General features: G+C 42.8%; 2 protein-coding genes across 3 annotated transcripts; one reads left to right on the top strand and one right to left on the bottom strand.

Moving 5' to 3' along the window:
- The first annotated feature begins 282 nt into the window (after positions 1-282).
- On the top strand, positions 283-9617 carry LOC116327103 (bone morphogenetic protein 7-like). Its single transcript, XM_031748585.2, has 7 exons — positions 283-1246; positions 4840-5029; positions 7791-7939; positions 8095-8301; positions 8652-8725; positions 8828-8938; positions 9029-9617. The coding sequence occupies exons 1-7, from the start codon at positions 850-852 to the stop codon at positions 9176-9178; spliced, it is 1278 nt and encodes a 425-aa protein (XP_031604445.1). The 5' UTR covers positions 283-849; the 3' UTR covers positions 9179-9617.
- Positions 9618-10209: 592 nt separating this feature from the next.
- LOC116327097 lies at positions 10210-16410 on the bottom strand. Of its 2 annotated transcripts, XM_039611761.1 has the most exons (4): positions 16295-16410; positions 15850-16023; positions 13210-14386; positions 10210-11761 (listed from the first exon to the last, which is right to left on the bottom strand). In XM_039611761.1, the coding sequence occupies exons 3-4, from the start codon at positions 14263-14265 to the stop codon at positions 11381-11383; spliced, it is 1437 nt and encodes a 478-aa protein (XP_039467695.1). In that variant the 5' UTR covers positions 14266-14386; positions 15850-16023; positions 16295-16410; the 3' UTR covers positions 10210-11380. The 2 variants fall into 2 exon arrangements, with proteins under 2 accessions (XP_039467695.1, XP_039467694.1); XM_039611760.1 differs by lacking the exon at positions 16295-16410 and having other exon boundaries at positions 15850-16275.
- Positions 16411-18264: the final 1854 nt, after the last annotated feature.

The following is an 18264-nucleotide window of genomic DNA, read 5'->3' as shown; positions in this document are numbered from 1 at the left end:
TTGTCAACTTTCCTCTTGGCTTTTGTCGCTTTTATTGAATTTTATTTTATTTATTCATTTATTTATTTATTTAATTCTTCATGCTCGTCTAACGTCACAGTTTTGCTCCTTGTGTTAAATATGCAGTTCTAGATCTCTCTTTGTTTGTGATTAGTCATCTGACGCCAAACCGCTCTTTATGTAAACGCGGTGGATGCGGAACACCTGGGCTGACTAGCTGATAACTACCGCCCTTATCGTGATTACGGTTGTTAGGTTTAGTTAAGTCATATAAGTACAACGGAGCCGGTGACTGCTGCACTTGCTTCGTGGTACGGATTGCTAATGTGCAAAAGTGCAAACGTGTAAAGTAGTTTAGTTTGCACATTAGTGAGCATGACATGGCATTGAAGTACTAGAAATATGACCACAGAAAGAGGTCACAAAGACTGGCTGTCAGGTACAACAAGAGATTACCACCAATGCAATGCTCTGATTGGACCCTGCATTCATAAACATAGGACCCTCTGCAGGTACCCCACACCCATCCGTGTGATTAGCACAGAGATCTTCACTGTAGAACACTGCAGCCCCTCACCCCCGTTTTCTTATTCTGAACTGCTCCTGCCCCTCCCCTGACACACCGACCTCAGTAAGATCCATCCCCAAGTTGCCATTAAGAAGAGCGCACAGCTGTGGTACACCGAAGACCACGCGCAACGGCAGATCGTCAATGAATGATATTCGATATAGATAGGTGGCAGTGTGTTTGGCGTTACCCGCACGCAGGAGATACCTTTATGAAGAAACAACATATCCAGTTTTATCTTTCGACTAATTCGAAGCGCGCGTAAAAACTGAGCTAAAATAATGTTGACAAGCGCCTTGGCAAAGATAACGTTCCTCCTGTCGTGGAGTTACTTAGTGCTGGCCACGCGGGTCGCTTTCTCCAACTTCTCCGTGGACAATGAAGTGCGCTCCAGCTTTATCCAGCGGCGACTGAGGGGCCAGGAGCGCAGAGAGATGCAGCGGGAGATCCTCTCCATCCTGGGGCTGCCGCAGCGTCCGCGTCCGCACGTGCACACCAAACGCAATGCCGCCCCAATGTTCATGCTGGACCTCTATAACACTATTAGTATAGACCCAGAACAGCACAGGTATTCAAACTACGAGACAGTTTTACCAACGCAGACCTCCCCACTGGTGACCCCACAGGACAGCCGATTCCTAGAAGAAGCAGACACGGTGATGAGCTTTGTCAACCTCAGTGAGTAGAGCATGTATGACTTTTGAAGTCAGGAAGTGTGTTCACTTGGTTGTTAGCGTTATATCATTTGATTTAACCTCTTTTCTCTAACGCCTCCATGCTTAGATATATATTTAAGTACCCTAAGATTATATCACTTTTTGCACCAAGTCCACGTCGTTCATCCACATCTGAAACTCCATCATATCCAAATGACTAAGTTACCTAACCAACCTTGTTTATGTGCATGGTTTGATTTAGTCATCTCAGAATTCAGTTTTAGAATGAGCACTTTCTCTTTTTTTAGTTCCTTTCCCGCAGCTGCAATACAACAGACAGCATTAAATGTGTCTGTCTGTCTCTCTTTTTTCTTTATAATCTGTTGTTTCTGACTCTTACTTTTGGTGACTTGCTTTACTTGAAATCAAGCGTTATGCATTCCAAGCTGTAAATGTTATGACAACATGTATGTATCTGGTTTCCCCAGAACCCCTTCAAAGCTCTCAGGGAGAGGCTTTAGCATTGCTTAGTTTCGCATGACTAGAAATTGAACAGGCATTTCTCAAGTTCAAGGGAGTGAGAGATGAGTCGATGAAGATCGAGATATAAACTGCATCTAAGCATGGTTATTGCTTTAGTAATCTTCCAGGTGCCTGTGTGTGCGTTCTTCCGTGCTTGCTTGAAGGGCAGTGGGAGCTTGGGTTTATTCAGACATTATTGAATTTATAAAAGGCAAATCCTGCTTTGTTTTCCATGGAGATCGTGTGGCAGCTCCAATATTACTATGGGAAATCAGCAGACCACATGCTGTTTGAGTGTGTGGCTACATCCCAAACCAGCTCTGATCTCTGGGCTTGCACCGTATTATTTAGGTCAATGTGCAGAGAGTGGGATTTGGTCACCTGAAATATGTCTCCAAGAAATCATTAACCTCCCTTTCTGATTGGTTGTCAGTGGCATCGAACTGAAGCTTTATATAACAGGGCTTATTAGAGTTATTTCTTTTGCAACGAGCACATAAAGATGTAGTTAATACAAAACATTTGGAGACCACAAGAAAATCTCAAACATAACATTTTATGTCCCCAGTCCTGAACTTTTAACTGACAGTCTTCAGCTAATGAGATCTGGAAATGCTGTTTCTGAAAACCAACAGCAGATTTGTGTGGTTTCACATTTGAGAACTTTGATTTTAAAGAGCAGTGAGAAGGGGGGAAGAAACAATGAGTGTGTATTATTTCGCTGTCAGGCTCACCGCAGCCTCTTGTGCAGGCTCCCACATCGTGCTAAAGCGACTCTATCTTGGTGGTCTCTCGATGATTGCTTCAAGAGTGAACTGGATTACGGTATTTCCCTTCCAAAGACCACAGCTTCCAATATGACGGAGAGCTGCTGCAACTCATTTTATCCTTTTACATAAATCCGGCCCATCTAATCAGTGTCTGTAAGTGATGTGAGTCGTGTTAGAGAGATGGGTAAAGATTTATAATGCGATTCACAGGTGCAGCATATAAACATGCTTACTGTCACTATAAAAGGCAGCTATCATGCTCTGCACATTTTCACTGTCTTTATACTGTTCTGCATTTCTCTGCTCCTCATCTCGGCTCCTTGTTTACCACTTCTGCAGTCATTCCCCTGACATGTGTACACACTCATCCAATATGCTTTCTCTTTTTTCTTTCTTTTTTGCATTGACCAAAGCACACCTGCAGAGCATGAGAACAGGCTTTATTGCACAGAAATGTCACCGTGTTTAGATAAGATGCAAGAAACTCTTGTAGCGGGAGGAACGACTGAAGAACAGATGGATTATTGTTTTTTCGAGAACAAGCAGGAAGACATGTGCTTGTCCTGCCAAGCCGATTGAACAAAAAAAATTCCATTAAGATAATTTTTTTTTTTCCACTCTGAAATGTATTACTGCCTTGTGTGTGTGGCTTCTCTTTTATGTGTTAAATCAGATTTATGAAAAGGCTTTCTTTTCTTTGTCTTTGATAGTTCTCTTTCAGGGTTGTTAAACCTAAAGTTCATGGATTCATGGATCTCGAAGGAAATTAAGTGCTTTATTTGTCATCACCTTTTATTTAAACTAAAGATAAAATGTTTCTGAAATTAATAGACTAACTTATACATCCTGGTTTATTTTAGTGCAGATTTGTGATCCATCTTTAAACTCCCATGCTGTGAAGAAGACACTTACTACAAAAATTGCAATAGGTTAATAGTGGCTCTGCAGCTATGTGGCCCTTTAGCTTTAGGGGTAATCCAAAGTGTTGAAATGCCTCCCAGAGGGAAGTTTGCATATCTGAGGTCTGATCTCGGCAGCTAATGGTCCCTAACGTAAACACACCAAGTCCTTACAAGCAATTATTGCTTTCATAAAATCACCCCTCTCTCCCTTCCAGCATTTAATTGCGGTCAAACAAATGACTAGCAGGGTTCAGAATGCACTGCTCTTAACGATGAGCGGCTTGTGCGTGTGTTTCTGCGCTAAGTGTTTGTAGACATCTGAGTCAAAGCATGTGTGAGAGAGCTCTGCAGTGCCATGAAAAAAAAAAAGTTTCTAGCAATCAAGATCCTGTAAGGATGGATGTTTTTTAAAACGATAGTGTGCTCCATCAGTTGGAGTACAGGATGATGTCATTGCTGATGATGTAGTGTGTACCAGTGAGCAGGATGTGTTTAACATGGCTAATCGCTGCTCCCCTCTGCTGCACACCTTCAGCAGTCCTCTGCTGCTCTGCTGTTTCCAAGGACAAGCATGTTGACTAATGCTGTAAAAACATGACACTGGCAAGCTCCAGGAAGCTTCGGGGTCTTTCTGACCACCGTTCCTTTTTTTTTTTTTTTTCCCCTGGAAACTCTGAGTGTTGGAGAGCTTCAGCCGGCTCAGGACTGGGCGGAAACCTCGCAGTGTCACCAGCTACTGTTGCTCCACTTTCTCCTACAGTCAGACTGAACTCACCGGATGGCGACGTATTGCAAAACGATCAGGGGGCTGTAATGGGCACAGACACCGGGTATAATGGCACATGTGAATTTGTGTGCCTCTCTATGCTTCATGTGAGCGTGTTTGTAAAAGTACACTAGCTGCTGTGGTTTTCCGGGCTGCGCCTTAACTGGCCTTTTCTTGTGGTCAGCACATGTGTGCAATTTAAACAGGGAGCCAAACTGAGCCATGAGTATTTTTTTTCTTCCATTCCTTCACATTGGCCTGTATGGCAAACTTGGCTAAAGTGATGTTTAGATCAGTCATTTTACTCATGGCAGCAGGATTTTTCCTATTTCAACCCGAGTGCTTCCGAGCTGCGGGCAGAGCAACACACATCAGAGAGCTGACTGAATGTTTTGAGAGACCACAGTTGCTTTACCATCTGATTGCACTAAGCGGTTTGCCTTAGTGCCTTTTCAGTGTCTGTGCAAACTTTCTTTTTGAAGGTCAAAAGGGTTTTTTTCACCTAGTGTGTGTGTGCGTGCCTCTGGGAGAAAACAATAAACCGTTTATTATAGCGATGTTGTAACCAGATGGTCTATAGGGGGATAATCCTTTTTAAAGCGCATCAAAGCCACCACCTGCTCTTCAGGTTTGTCTGTCTGTCGTCGTCTTGTAGTTGATCAGGATCAGGATCTTCTCCTCCAGCGCCATGCTACAGAGCTTCGCTTTGACCTTTCACGTATTCCAGAGGGAGAGGCCATCACAGCAGCAGAGTTCAGGATTTACAAGGATCTCATCCAGGAGCACAGTGAGAACAAAACATTCAGAGTGAGTCTCTACCAGGTGCTGCAGGATCCTCCAAACAGGTAAAGAGAGTTTCTTATTTGCTCCTTTCTCTGTTTTTAATTGATATTATCATATATGTCAACCCTGTCCTTGCAGCAGATGTCAAAAAAAATCTGCCCCTTATTTTTCTTCTTTGTTATCATCGCCGTGATATCTTGTACATATCAGCTGTTAGGGATGAACATTACTGACTTTAATGATTCCCTAATATGTCTGCTAATGTCATTTTGTGTGTGCATGTGCTGACTTCAGATTGAGATTAATCCTTTTTATTAATGTAACCCCCCCCCCCCTTTTTTTTCCTTCTTCTTTTTTGAATTCATGATTTCTTAGATCATTCAGCTCGACTCCATGGTTTGAGTCCTCTTGCTGAATTTCATCAGGCTAAACACTTGTTTTTCTTAGAAAATGGGTTGTTGGGCTTTGTTTCTCCAGTGCTTATTTGTGCTGATGTTCGTGTCAGTACTGCCACTGTTGACACAGAAATTAGTGTCAATTACGGAAATACAGTGGCTGTCTCAGAGTGGTTTACTCTCACGCTGTCTGAGAAAATCAGCTCCCAGGAGACCGGTGTTTATATCACACAGCTGAAGCTACAAAATAACACCAAACCCTCAACACGTCAGTTTTTCTATTACACAGCTATCTCTCCATCATACCTCCGGGTTTTCTCTGCCAGTGTCTGATATGTTTTTAACTTTCTGTTTATTTTCCTTGTTGAAAACCGCAGGTGAATTTACACACCAACTTCCCTCTAACCTTAGGGAAAAGTCTGTTTTGTTTTGTGTTGGGACTCTCTAGAAATCCAGCACAAAAACTTCTTGCAGGATTCCTACTGACCCTCATACATGGTGGCAGCTGGCACTGTTACATTATTAACACAGATGTCTTGAAACTAACCAGCGATCTAGACCTGAAATAATAATTTGATCAATAAATTAGCAGTTTCACCATTTTTATTTCGATAACTTAATCATCTGGATATTTTTTTCCCAAGCAAAAATGACATAAAATTCCCCAGAATCAGCTTTTCACATGTGGATAAAAACTAAAACTCACTACAACATTAAGATTTCCTCTGATACATTGATGTAACTGCATACTTTACCCTGTGTATTGTATTAAATTTTATTAACTTGCTGCAATTCCTAGAGTTGGTCATCTTTTTAAAAAAAACTTTATTTACATGTACATCAGGCTTTCTCACTGTCTGAGGCCTCAGTGGATCTTTTTAAGGTCATTATGTTTTTGGCTTTGAGAACTCAAAACTTTACAGTAACAACCAAGCTTTGGTTTCGTGATTTAAAAAAAATCAGACTTTTGGAACTCTGGAAATCCACAAATTTTAAGACCCTTATGATGAACTTTTAAAAATTCTGCTGACACAATTTAAGATTTAATAAAGGGGAAAAACCCTCCTGGTTTCTGTTTCAGTCCAAACTGAAACACAAACAACACCTACTTTTTGTTTCTTGACTGAAGATTCATAACAAATACAGCTTTTATAAAGAAAAAGTGTAGAGACATGACAAACATGCATCTGCAGAGGACCAGACATTAGAAAAATGATTACGACAGGATTTACAAAGAAACTCGCATTAGGTTTTTATATTTGGTCAGAAGCTTGTAAAATGGCTGATACCACACAGCACCACTCCGTAGGTGTATTTGACTGGTCCTATTGCATCAGCTGAATTAAAGCCGGTCAGCAATGATTTAAAATCATGGGTTTGGATAAAAAGGGGTCATGTGCCAGCCAGTAGGTGTAGATTAAAGTGTTTTATCTGTGACAGTGGGGCTGCCGGCAGCACCATTGTCATTCAGACACACAAAAGCCACTTCACACAGACGAGCAGGCAGCAGGACAAAAGACAGACGTCTGAAACTCAGACTATAAACAAAGCAATCCTCTGTTGAGATCTGCCCCTAAGCGGACACACATCAGCGTTAAAGTGCTGCTTTGATAACATTCAAAGTGGGAGGACTGCATGATTTAGAGGGGTAGCTGTCAGGGAATTTAACTGAGGTGATACTTAGACTTTTACATTTTAAATTAGAATGGTTTCATTTGCTTCCACTTTGCATTTATTTCCTGAAAATGTCAGCATCATATAAAACGCTGTGCTGTTAAGGGAGTGATAAAACCACACACACACACACACACACACACACACACACACACTGCTGCAATATTTTCTCGCTTGTTGAATTTTTCCCTTTAGCTTGAACTTCAGCAAATGAAATGTTTCCACTTAGATTAAACTCAAGTCTCTAACCATTGACTGGTACAGTTTCTCTGATCCTTCTCCATCGTGGGTTTACCCTCAAACACATTGCTGAAGCTTAGCACTTTAACCTCACTGCAACTGGTGAACTTCAGCTCCACTGTATTGGTATAGTGAGCTAAAAAAACCCCATAAGTGGTCCTATACTTCTGCACTCTAAGTAGTACAGGATCTCACATATGCTTTTGACATTTGTGGTGTATTAAATACTGAAAGCCAAACATTTTCCCAAGCATACCACATTCCTTTAGATGTGTTTGTATTTTCAAGAACGTCCACGGTTTCCATAAATTTCACAGTGGAATGAAATCCATTTGCAGTGAAAAACAAGAGCGAGGTAACCCATCATGGTGGGGTTTCATCGACACTGCATTTTAATTTGTGTTCTGTGGAAAAGCCGATCGACTGAGTCCGCGGTGGAATGGTTTTACTTTGCACTTGGAGCTTTTCTGCACTGAAATCCCTCGAGTGTGTTTACATTTCATTCTGTCCTCAGTGACTTGGAGCTGTTCCTGCTGGACCGGCGAGAAGTTCTGGCTTCAGAAGAGGGATGGTTGGTCTTTGACCTGACCACCACAAGTAACCTGTGGCTGGTCAACCCTGAGCATAATCTTGGCCTGCACTTGGTCCTTGAGGACAGTCATGGTCAGTGATTATCCAAAATAGATTTTACAACACTGAAAAATTGAATGTGATCCATGGTAGTAATATTAAAAAAAATAAATCAATAAATAATGGATCCTTTTTATGTAATTATGGCTTGGTTGCCTCTTGGGTTTGTTCTCTGTCTCCATCTGCAGGTCAGAAGAGAAACCCCCAGTTAGCTGGAGTGGTAGTGGGCGGTGGGCCTCAGGACAAGCAGCCATTCCTGGTTGTCTTCTTCAAAACCAATGAGGTGCGACTCCGCAGTGTTCGTTCAGCCAATGGCCAAAAGGGGCGCCAGTCAAGCCGCTCTAAACCCCAAAGGACTGTTCAAGATGCACTGAGGGCAGTGGAAGCTGCAACAGGTTACTGAACCCCTAAACCCTCTTTTCCCAGATGAAGACGACCGCCCTTGTACCCTTAATGATGAGTTTTGACACCTCAGTGTCAATAAAGACGTGATTTGACATTTTTCCAGGGGTAGCAGTAATAAGCTGTATAGGCAGAGCTCACTCTGACTAACATCTGATACACACTCAGTCATTTTGTTCTGAAAACAGGCCGGAAATATAACAGAAACCACTTAGTTCAAAAGAGGAACGCAAGGGTTACTCCTCGTAGGCGTCTAAAGAGTTAAAATGTCACTTATGAATGGAGTCATTTCAGGAGCTTTAAGAATCTGTTGTGTCAACTAATATTTGCTTTTTCTTTTCAGCCAATATCGGCATCTCTAAAGAAGGATGTAAAAAGCACGAGCTGTACGTCAGCTTCAAGGATTTGGGATGGCAGGTATAAAACTAAAATTTATCAACATTTTTTTTTTTTTTTGAAAGCATTTCTTCAAAAGTGACAATTAACAAACACTTAAAAAAAAAAAAAAACTCTGACCAGGACTGGATCATAGCACCAGAGGGCTACGCAGCATATTACTGTGAGGGAGAATGTGCTTTTCCTCTGAACTCCTACATGAATGCCACCAATCACGCTATTGTGCAAACTCTGGTAAGCCTCAAACGATCCCTGATTAAAGGCATTTCCTCTGTAGCCTCTGCTCTCCCTGAGGATATATTTTGTATTTCTTCTGTGCCACAGGTGCACTTTATCAACCCAGAGACGGTGCCCAAAGCCTGCTGTGCCCCCACACAGCTCCACGGCATCTCTGTGCTCTATTTTGATGAAAGCTCCAATGTCATCCTCAAGAAGTACCGCAACATGGTGGTCAGAGCCTGTGGCTGTCACTGACTACTCATATTCCCCTCTGTGACGCGTACAAATCCAGAGAGATGCTGAAGAAAGGCGGAATCGAAGCGATGATTAACTGACTGGTCACCGGAGAGCTTTCGCCGCAGAGCTTTATTCTGGGGGTCTGTTTTTTTTATTTTTTATATGACCAGCAGCTGAGCCAGCTTTAACCACTACCACAGCCCAAATAGAGCTACTGGTTACAGAAAGGGATTTTATGGATTTTTTTTTTCCCTTTGTAACGGATTTTATTTTTTTATATACTTTTGTGTGAAACTAGAGAGACTGCACCGAAAGGACTTCGAGCAGTGTGCAGAAGTTTCATAAGCTGAGAAGGAACCTGTAAAAAGTACTGGTAGTGGTGTGTGCTATCATACGTGCAACAAATATCTCTATTTGAATTCTTTTTGAAATAAGAATAAAGAGTTTTGTCTTTGTGTTAATTTAATTAAATCAGACTTTACAGCTCATAAAACTATAAATCTTCCCCTTGAAGCCTCTCACCATTGTTTTTGGATGAACCTGTGTTTAGATAAGAGAAATGAAGTCTGGAGTTCAGCAGGGCAGTGAGTTAATGCCAGTGGGATAGATTCATAAACATTGCAGTTGTTCAGAGATTTGCCAAAATATTAAATCCACTCGCAGGTGAAGTAAATAACATTTGACCGTGTTTTCATAATGAAATCATGTGAACGTACCACCCACCTGAACATTGTTGCAGGCCTCACCCAGCAGGACAAATCACTCAGGAAAAAGCTTAAGCATCACAGCAGATTCCCTAGATCCCAGTCTGGTTGAGCATCAGTGGGCTGACCTGGAACAAGGCTGGTCAATGAAGGCTCTACCTGCCAACCTGTTCGATCCACACGATCCACACGACCCGCTACCAAATCCAACATCACTCCTCCATCCACACTTTGTCTGGTGTCAGAGCAGAGCTGCAGCTGGACTGTATTTTGTCGCATTAAGAAAGTTAATTATTTGAAACTCTAACCAAGATTTTATTTTTTTACCTTATTAGCATGTTTGGTTTGTAAACGCTTCCTCTGTAAGTACTGAATGGGCTGCACGGTTAACACATGGAATATTTATTTCTTCAGCTTTGCTTCACCTTCACCTACAGCACCTTGTGTCCATTAACTCTGGCATTATTATTATTAACTCTACATTTAAAGATCATCCTATTCACTTAAAATGAACTGTTAGGTGAGCTGTGTATACGCACACTTTCCAGTCTTTTTCATGTCCACTCTTAACAGTGGGACACATTCAAAAAGGAGCATCGGTACAAAAAACAAAGCACAGCATATACACAATACAATATATCCAAGCATAAAAAAAGGCATTTATACCGACATCACTGAGAAGCTTTGTGCCTCTATATTACACTCACACATCACAGCCCACGCTTTTAAAAGCACAGGTTAGACCTGTTATCGAAGAAATAGAGGTAGAAGCGTAAAATGAAATCCTTCTCATGTAGCGAAAAAAAAATCACGTTTGTTGTAAATCTGAAATTGTCAAATTGGTTAAAGTATCCAGTTTCCAATTCAGAGCAAAGTTTCCTTTTGTGATCACAAAGAACTCTTACATAATACCAGGCAGGAAAAGAGAGAAACTATCATGAGCAGCGAAAGACCTGAGGGAGTATTTTTATGTGCTTTTCAAGGAACGTGGGCTGATTTAGTCAGAACTGCTAGGAATAATAATATGAACACTTACATCAGAGCCAAAAACTCAAACACGCTATCCTTTGAACTAACAGGGTTTCCCTCAAACGCACTGTCACTGAAGCGGTTTTATGTGGCAACACAAATTTTACACTTTGGTTCTACATTTCAAAAAGAAAAAGAAAAGGTCTTACATAGCCTGAGTTCTTGCGTATAAGATCTGAATTATGTGCTGCTGCAGACTTTGTGTAGGCTCACAGCAGATGCAATGTCGAGCTCTGACACGATTCATGTTGTCAGCGTGTGATCCCTGACTAACCTTGACAAATACAGCATGTGTTCTCACACCTCCGGGGGATCCTGAGAGTTAATCTTTCCTCTTTAAGTGGTTCCTCCTTAGATACAATCATCATACCAACAGTCAAGCACAGAAATAGGATTCAGGAGGTAGAATGACAGTAAATACAGGCTGATTAGAAAAGAGCTGAAAAGCAACCAGCTAGCTCCCTGCTAATGAAACAGCCACTGTTCACTACATGCAATTAGTTCCTGGACCTCTCAGCTCAGGGGCTGAGAAGTGCCTCCTGCGGACCGCCTCTGCGCCCCTCTTCTGCTCCAGTGCTTGCTCCCCTGGCCTTGTGTGAAGCGGTGTGCTCGGGCCAGATTGTGGATGTGGTGCTTTTAGGGACTCACACCCTTCCTCTTCTAACTTCCCGGGTGAGGTTTTTGGCTCCGATGTGGCTGGCTGTGGAGCCTGGGGAGCTAATACAGGTGTGAGAGCCAGGCAGACATCCCCTACGCTGAGCTGGTGGCACTGCAGGCCGCAGAGGCGGGCAGTCTTCTGAGGGCTGCAGGAAGACCAGCCGCGCCCACGCACGAAGAATGGGTACTCCACATACACATCCACCAGCTCCTGCAGGAGGCAGACAGATGCATACAGAGGAAGCTGTGAGACAAGCACGGCTTAGACGTTTGCTCACTAGAGGGTGGTGTTGTTCCATTATGGTGGCTCTATTAATGCTTCATGTAACAGCAAGGAGATAGAATTAACATTACCTATGGATTTCAGGTTTTTATGCACATTATCAATGCATACAAAAAATCACTTGTTACACCATCCGGTATATAATGATTCAAATTTTCTGCAGGTAAGTACACACCTTTTAATTTACCCAATTATAGATTTTTCTTCACCTTGTGCTAAACATTGCAGAGCCTCCAGAAAAAATGGCTTTCAGGCATGAGGCACATCTTACTGGATATCTTCTTTTCTTAACTGCCAACAAACTCAGATCATTTCCCTGTTTGCAGCACTCTCCTTTGGCCTTAAAATTACTACTGAAGGCGGCCACAAAAATAGCAACAGACATACAGCTCCATCTTATAAAAAAGCTGCTTTATTTCCCAAAACAGCTAGCCACTGCAGTGTTTTGCAGAAGACACAGATACAGGAAGTGCAAATGCTCCTGACTATTTTCAGCTTCAGATTAATACAAGCTTTCTATGCTAGTATTTTTCACAGTCTGTAGTATTTTACTGCAAATCCCACAGCGCGCTCAAGGTGTTGCTAACAGTTTTCTTGGCAATAATGGAGCGCCATGGCACTGAAGGATAAGCTTAGGATGCACATGCTATACACCTTTAATTCGAGCTATTCATGCATTTGAATTTGCCATTTAAAAGTTCAGTTATTATTTTTTATGTGTTTAAGAAGACAGTGATGTATGTAACCAGGTAACACAGGAATGTACTCTAATGTATGTCTGGTGTAAGGATACCAGCTGTTCTGGATTGTAAATACCATTAGGTCTGAGAATAGTGGCTAAAAAGCATCATAAATACCATAAAAAAATAAAATAATGGTTTAGAGCTTCTGAGCAGAAGTCAGGGTGAAGAGGAGTGGCAGCAGAAATGTATGTTTAGGTGCACAGAAGGAAGAGTTGGTGAGGATAGAAAAGCAAAAGTACAGGTGGAGAAAGTTCACTTGGTCCCTGAGACCAGCCTGTTTTTGTTATGCTCATGTATGCATCACTAAAACTCCAAGTAAAGCTTGTGTTTATCTCCATCTAAGTATCGTGCGATAAGAGTCCAAACCCATCTGGCCTGGGTGTTTTTTTCACAGTAGTAAACTAAAAAATGGCATCAGTGTTATTCTCTGACATATGACAATAAAAGCTAAAGGCATTTTCTCAGTAAGAATTTCAGAAGATTCAATTATTTCTACTCTATGACCCAGAAATATATTAATGCTTTTTACACCATCTAACCATGTGATCCAGATGCTCTTTTTGGTGGGAGTACTATGTAAAAAGAATAGTAACAATAATGTGTGCTTAACACCACAGTGGGAATTTCTTTCACCTGGCTCTGCTGGTCGTGAAGCATGATGAGGAGGCGGGAGATCGAGGACGAGGAAGCTGAGGGGGAGATACTCTGCACCGTGCAGCAGCTCAGGCGCAGGTCTGGACAGGCCAGTGAGCCAAGCAGGAAATCTTCAGTTTGCAGGTGCTCTACCCTCCTCAGCCGCCCGTCCCTGAGTTCAATCAGAGAACCGGCCACAAAGTGAGGGAGGAGCCAGGGGAAACGGTTTGGAGAGGCGGTGGAGGAGGAAACATGCTCAGAGGAGGGCCTCGTGGGAGATCTTGAAGCGTCCTCCTTTGTGAAGCCGCCAGCGCTTTTGGAGTTGTTTGGGGAAACTTGTGTGAAGGAATGTCCAGAAATAGAGGCAGCCTTTGTTGATCTGTGCGACAAATCAGGTTGAACTTTGGGGTTCTCACGGGGAGAGTGAGGTAGGCTTGTGCTCAAAGGTGAAGTACTTGCCTTTTCGACCCTGGGAAAATACTCAGTTTTTCTCTCTCCTCTCCTCATGTAAGGACCTTTATGCCTGCTGTAGGTCTGCCTCTCTGCGTTCAAACTCTTCTCTCTTGAAGTCTTGTGCTTCACCCAGCTGTACGCTCCACTCGCTCTGTGCAAACCCTCCAGGGAGACAGCGTTGAATCTGGAAGGATAGTACGGATGGCCTGGGTGGAGTGCAGGTGTGCCAGATATGTGGCTTTGGTGCTGATAGTGGTGAGGAAAGTCCCATCCAGGATGCAAGGGGTTGAACTCTCTCCACTCTGCCCAGCCATGATGCTCCCTGAATGCAGAAAGAATCTGCGGTTTGGACCTGTTAGGTGTGGGTGTCTGCATCCAGGGCTGGTACAGGGCACTGACCCGTCTCGGCACGGGCTGGAATGGGCCAGTGTGCTTTGTGGTGAGTTCGGTGTGGCTCTTGTAAGGGTATGGCGCCTTAAAGTTTGCAGCATCGCACTGCTGCTGCTGCTGCTGCTGAAGCGGCGAGCTTGGTCTTTGGTCCCTCTTCTTGAGCGGGAGGCTGTCCCTACCCGGGACCAGAGCCGAGTTTGTTGTGAAGCTCATGGGCTCGAGCTGATCGTCACTCACACCGACACTCCCGAAGAACTACAGGTGGCGTTGTGATCATGTGACACGGGCTCCATTAGTCTCTTGGCAACTGTCGCGGATCCAAGGTCGCCACAATCTGAACAGCAGGAGAAACAGTTACTAATGCACTTCACATCCCCACAAACAAGTTGTCAAGCTGGAGAAAATAACTGCATTTCCCTTTATGTAGAGTCTCTCTTACTCTGGTATTTCCCCTCTCTCTGAAAAATTCACAGAACTTTCCCTCTCTCCCCTCCCGTGAAAGTACAACATGGTGAGATCAGTGCCTGTGAATATCCCTCCACATCTGAACAAAAACTCCGCCATCAGCTTCAAATTACAGCTTTCCAACCACCAATTGCCATATTGACAGGGTTTAGTTTGATGGACACCTACCAGCTCCTTTGTAAAAAAAAAAAAAAAAAAAAAAAAAAAAAAAAGAAAAAAGTTACTATGGTTACAAAGTGCTGTACACTGTGCTTGGTGGAGGCATGAGTGTAGTGGAGACGAGGCAGAGCAAAATGTTAGTGGTGGGTGTAAACTCAGGGGTTAGATTTTATCAGTAACACAGTAAACTTTGAGGTTAATAAGGTCGGTCAACAATGGTGAGGAAAATATGTGTGTTAAGTGACTAAATGTGAGAGGGATGTTAAACACACAGACCAAGCTTGCATCTTTCTCATAATGAAGAGAACCCCCTCCAGCACCTACAGAAACCCTATCATCCTTCTTACGTGCATGCACAGTTGTGAGTCAGCTCACTGAGGTGGGCTAAATATAAGCAGTCTGTGGCCAGACACACACCAGTTTCAAGACGCTGCAGACATGCTCTTTCATACATATATATAAAGTGATGCAGGGAGGTAAAGGACAGCAGAGGACTTTTACAGCCTGCCAATGCAAAGCTTATCTCATTATGTCATCATCAAAGCTGAGCGCCGCCGCTGAAAGAACTTCTTTCACTCATCTTGACAGTCATGTCTCTGACATAAAGCTGCTTCTCTGTTATGTGTGCGCGTATCTGTGTGTGCGTGTGGTATCAGACGACACCCACACAGCGACATTCCTGTGCGAGCACCCGACATTATATCAGGACGCATAAATAGGTAACTATTTGTCAGCTAAACGCTTGCAGTGTGAATGTAAATTAATTCAAATGGAATCGAGGTGTGGGCCACTCACTCACAGTGACCTACACAGGTACAATCAGATCGTGCGTCCAACAGGCCTGCTCAGGACGGTTTCTCCATGCTCAGTGACCATATGAGGCGATCGTGATCACTACAGGTCGCTAATCTATGGAAATGAAATGTATACACAGCAGCATTTAGTGTGTTTGGTGCCTTTATGGTCGAGATAATCTGCGCCCAGGTCAGGACTGTTTGCATATCAGTAGTGGCAATATTGTGCTTAGTTTGCTTGATGCTTTCTTTCTGTGAAACTGAATATAATCAGGTTTAACCTCTGTAACCAGCTGCAGCAAAGGGTTTCTCAGACATGCATTCAGAGCACAAAACTATCTCCTTTAAAAAAAAGATTATCTATGGATGATACACTTACTTGCATGTTTCTCCATTCATCCATTTGTGTCTCCCTGTGCATCCATCTTCACAGAGAATATCCATCCATGTTCATGTCCAACAGGAGCGCCGACTTTCCACAAACACACACGCATACACACACACGCACTCACGCACACACACACACCTGTCTGTCTTGTGTCGTCCTCGCAGGCTGGGGGAGGAAAAAAGCCAAACGGAGCAGAGTGAACAGAGGCATCCAGACGAGCTCAACAGACTGTCTATTAGACACACACTCCTCTCTTCTTTCTCCTCTCTTCTTTTCTCTTCTCCTCTCTCTCTCTCTCTCTCTCTTCCCTCCTACTCGCTTTTACATTTTACACTCCCACTCTGCTCAGCCAGTCAGTCAGCCCTTAACCTTTCTCAGACTGATTTCATGCCTCTCCCTCCCTCTCTCTCAATCTCTCACACCTGAACTTGCTCACCCTGTGTTTGCTGCCGAGTGGCACTTTTAGCTTCTCTTCCATTTGTAATCATCCTTCCTCTCCATGTTCCACGCTCTCCCTCTCCCTCACTCTGTGGCTCACTCTCCGTCTCCCTCTCTCTCTGTTGTTGGGTGTATAATTAGAAATGAGACTGCTGTGCAACTCCTCAGCTGATGGTAGGCGTATGACTGCCTGATGGCTTTGGCGCTTTGCCTGGTGGAGTGAGGGCGGGAAACCATAGCTTTAGCCTGGGCATGCTCACACACACGCACACACATGCACGCACAGGCAAATACGACAAAAAAGAGCCCACAAAACAGAAATCTGAGAACACAAAGCCTTGCCTTGCTGTTAATTCTTCCTGTTTCTCACTTCCTGTTCTTTTTTTATCTTAAGTATTCAGAGATTCAGCCTTAAGCACACATGCTAACCCTCTGGAAAAAAATATCATAACATTTGGTTGTCGTGTGGGAAACATTCTGCTTTTTCATCTGACTTTAAAACACAAGAAAGAGGACACGGCTTTTGATGTAGGGCTGCCTCAGCAACACAGCAGCCTGGGTCCCAGCTACTGATTGTATTTTATTTTTTTGCAGGGCCTCAGCAGGTGAACCCCCAGTCATGGGAAAGCCTACGCGTAATTCAGTTTGTGGTGAAGAGGATTTCTTACTTTGAGTCACATCATGCTTCCTCTGCCCACTCTCGCTTTCTGTATCTGCCTCTCTTTTGATTTTTTTTTCTTCTTTTTTTTTTTTGTAATCCACTGGTGTACGCACATACGCACACACAAAGACAAAGTTCACAGCATGTTAAGTGATTGCATTGCATACCTTTGCCACAACCAGCTTATTCAGGCTAAACCACCACAACCACTGACATTTAGAAAAGAAATGTTTTTATTGATAGAAATCGCCAATGACTCCCACTACTTCCCAACTGCTACATCTACAGCTTGTATTTACAGTTTCAGTTTGGTGCTTGGCACAGACACCAAGTGTGACTTTCAGTAGTGAAAGTTTCCATGCTTGTGCACAGGGAGTTAGAGGTTTGCAGTTTTCACAAATGTCATGCCTTTGCACGATTCACACATGACTACAACATCTTTTTTTGTTTAAATATATCTATTTGTTATCTACGTATGCAGATCAGACATATGTTTATATATTTTTTTCTTTTGATAATGTTCTCGTTTGTTTGTTTGCTTTTTGTGGATGATCAGCAAGTTAGCTTCCATTGTGCTGATTCTTGTACAGATTCTTGCAATGACTCACATCAGTATCTTTTCCTGCTTGCATCTGAAACCAGACACTCTTTAAAAGCCACTCTCAAGTGCGATGCTGTGTTTTGGAAAAAAAAAAGAGAGAGAGAGGGGGAGAGAGAGAGGCAGTGATGTAATGCTGCTTGAAGCCTCTGCATGCAAATATTGTATAATCAGCAAGTCCTGCTTAGAGAACATGGAACTGACGCCTCTTGGCCACTAGATGGTGCTCAGGACACACAAACGATCAGATATAGTGCTGAGTGATGGTTTTCTCTCACACTGCTACCTGTCCTTTTTTGCCACTTGAAAACTATTGATAATAATAATAATAATGATTATTATTATAAATATTCCCCCTACTCCCTTTTCACACTTTCCCATCAACTACCATTACTGTTATTATCATCACCATTCTTCTTTTTATTATTATCATCCTCATAATTATCATTATTATTAAGTTTAAAAAGTATTACTGATAGAGAAAGCGTTGAATTTGTCCATAAAAACAGTTATTAAAGAACTTTTTGTAACTCTCCCTCTGACTCTCAAGGTGAAGCAGTCAGGTTTAAATAAATAAATAAAATAAAATAAAAGCGAGACAGGGAACAAGAGGCAGACAGGGAGGAGGCGAGGGGGAGGGAGGGGGTGTAAGAGGACCAAAAATAACAAAAGGCATGTGCCTGTCTCTCCTCGGTATTTTCCACTCCGT

This window comes from Oreochromis aureus, linkage group 5 (assembly GCF_013358895.1).
Source record: "Oreochromis aureus strain Israel breed Guangdong linkage group 5, ZZ_aureus, whole genome shotgun sequence".
Lineage (NCBI taxonomy): Eukaryota > Metazoa > Chordata > Actinopteri > Cichliformes > Cichlidae > Oreochromis > Oreochromis aureus.
The sequence above is the reverse complement of the archived record's forward strand: the minus strand, read 5'-3'. Positions and strand labels throughout refer to the sequence as shown.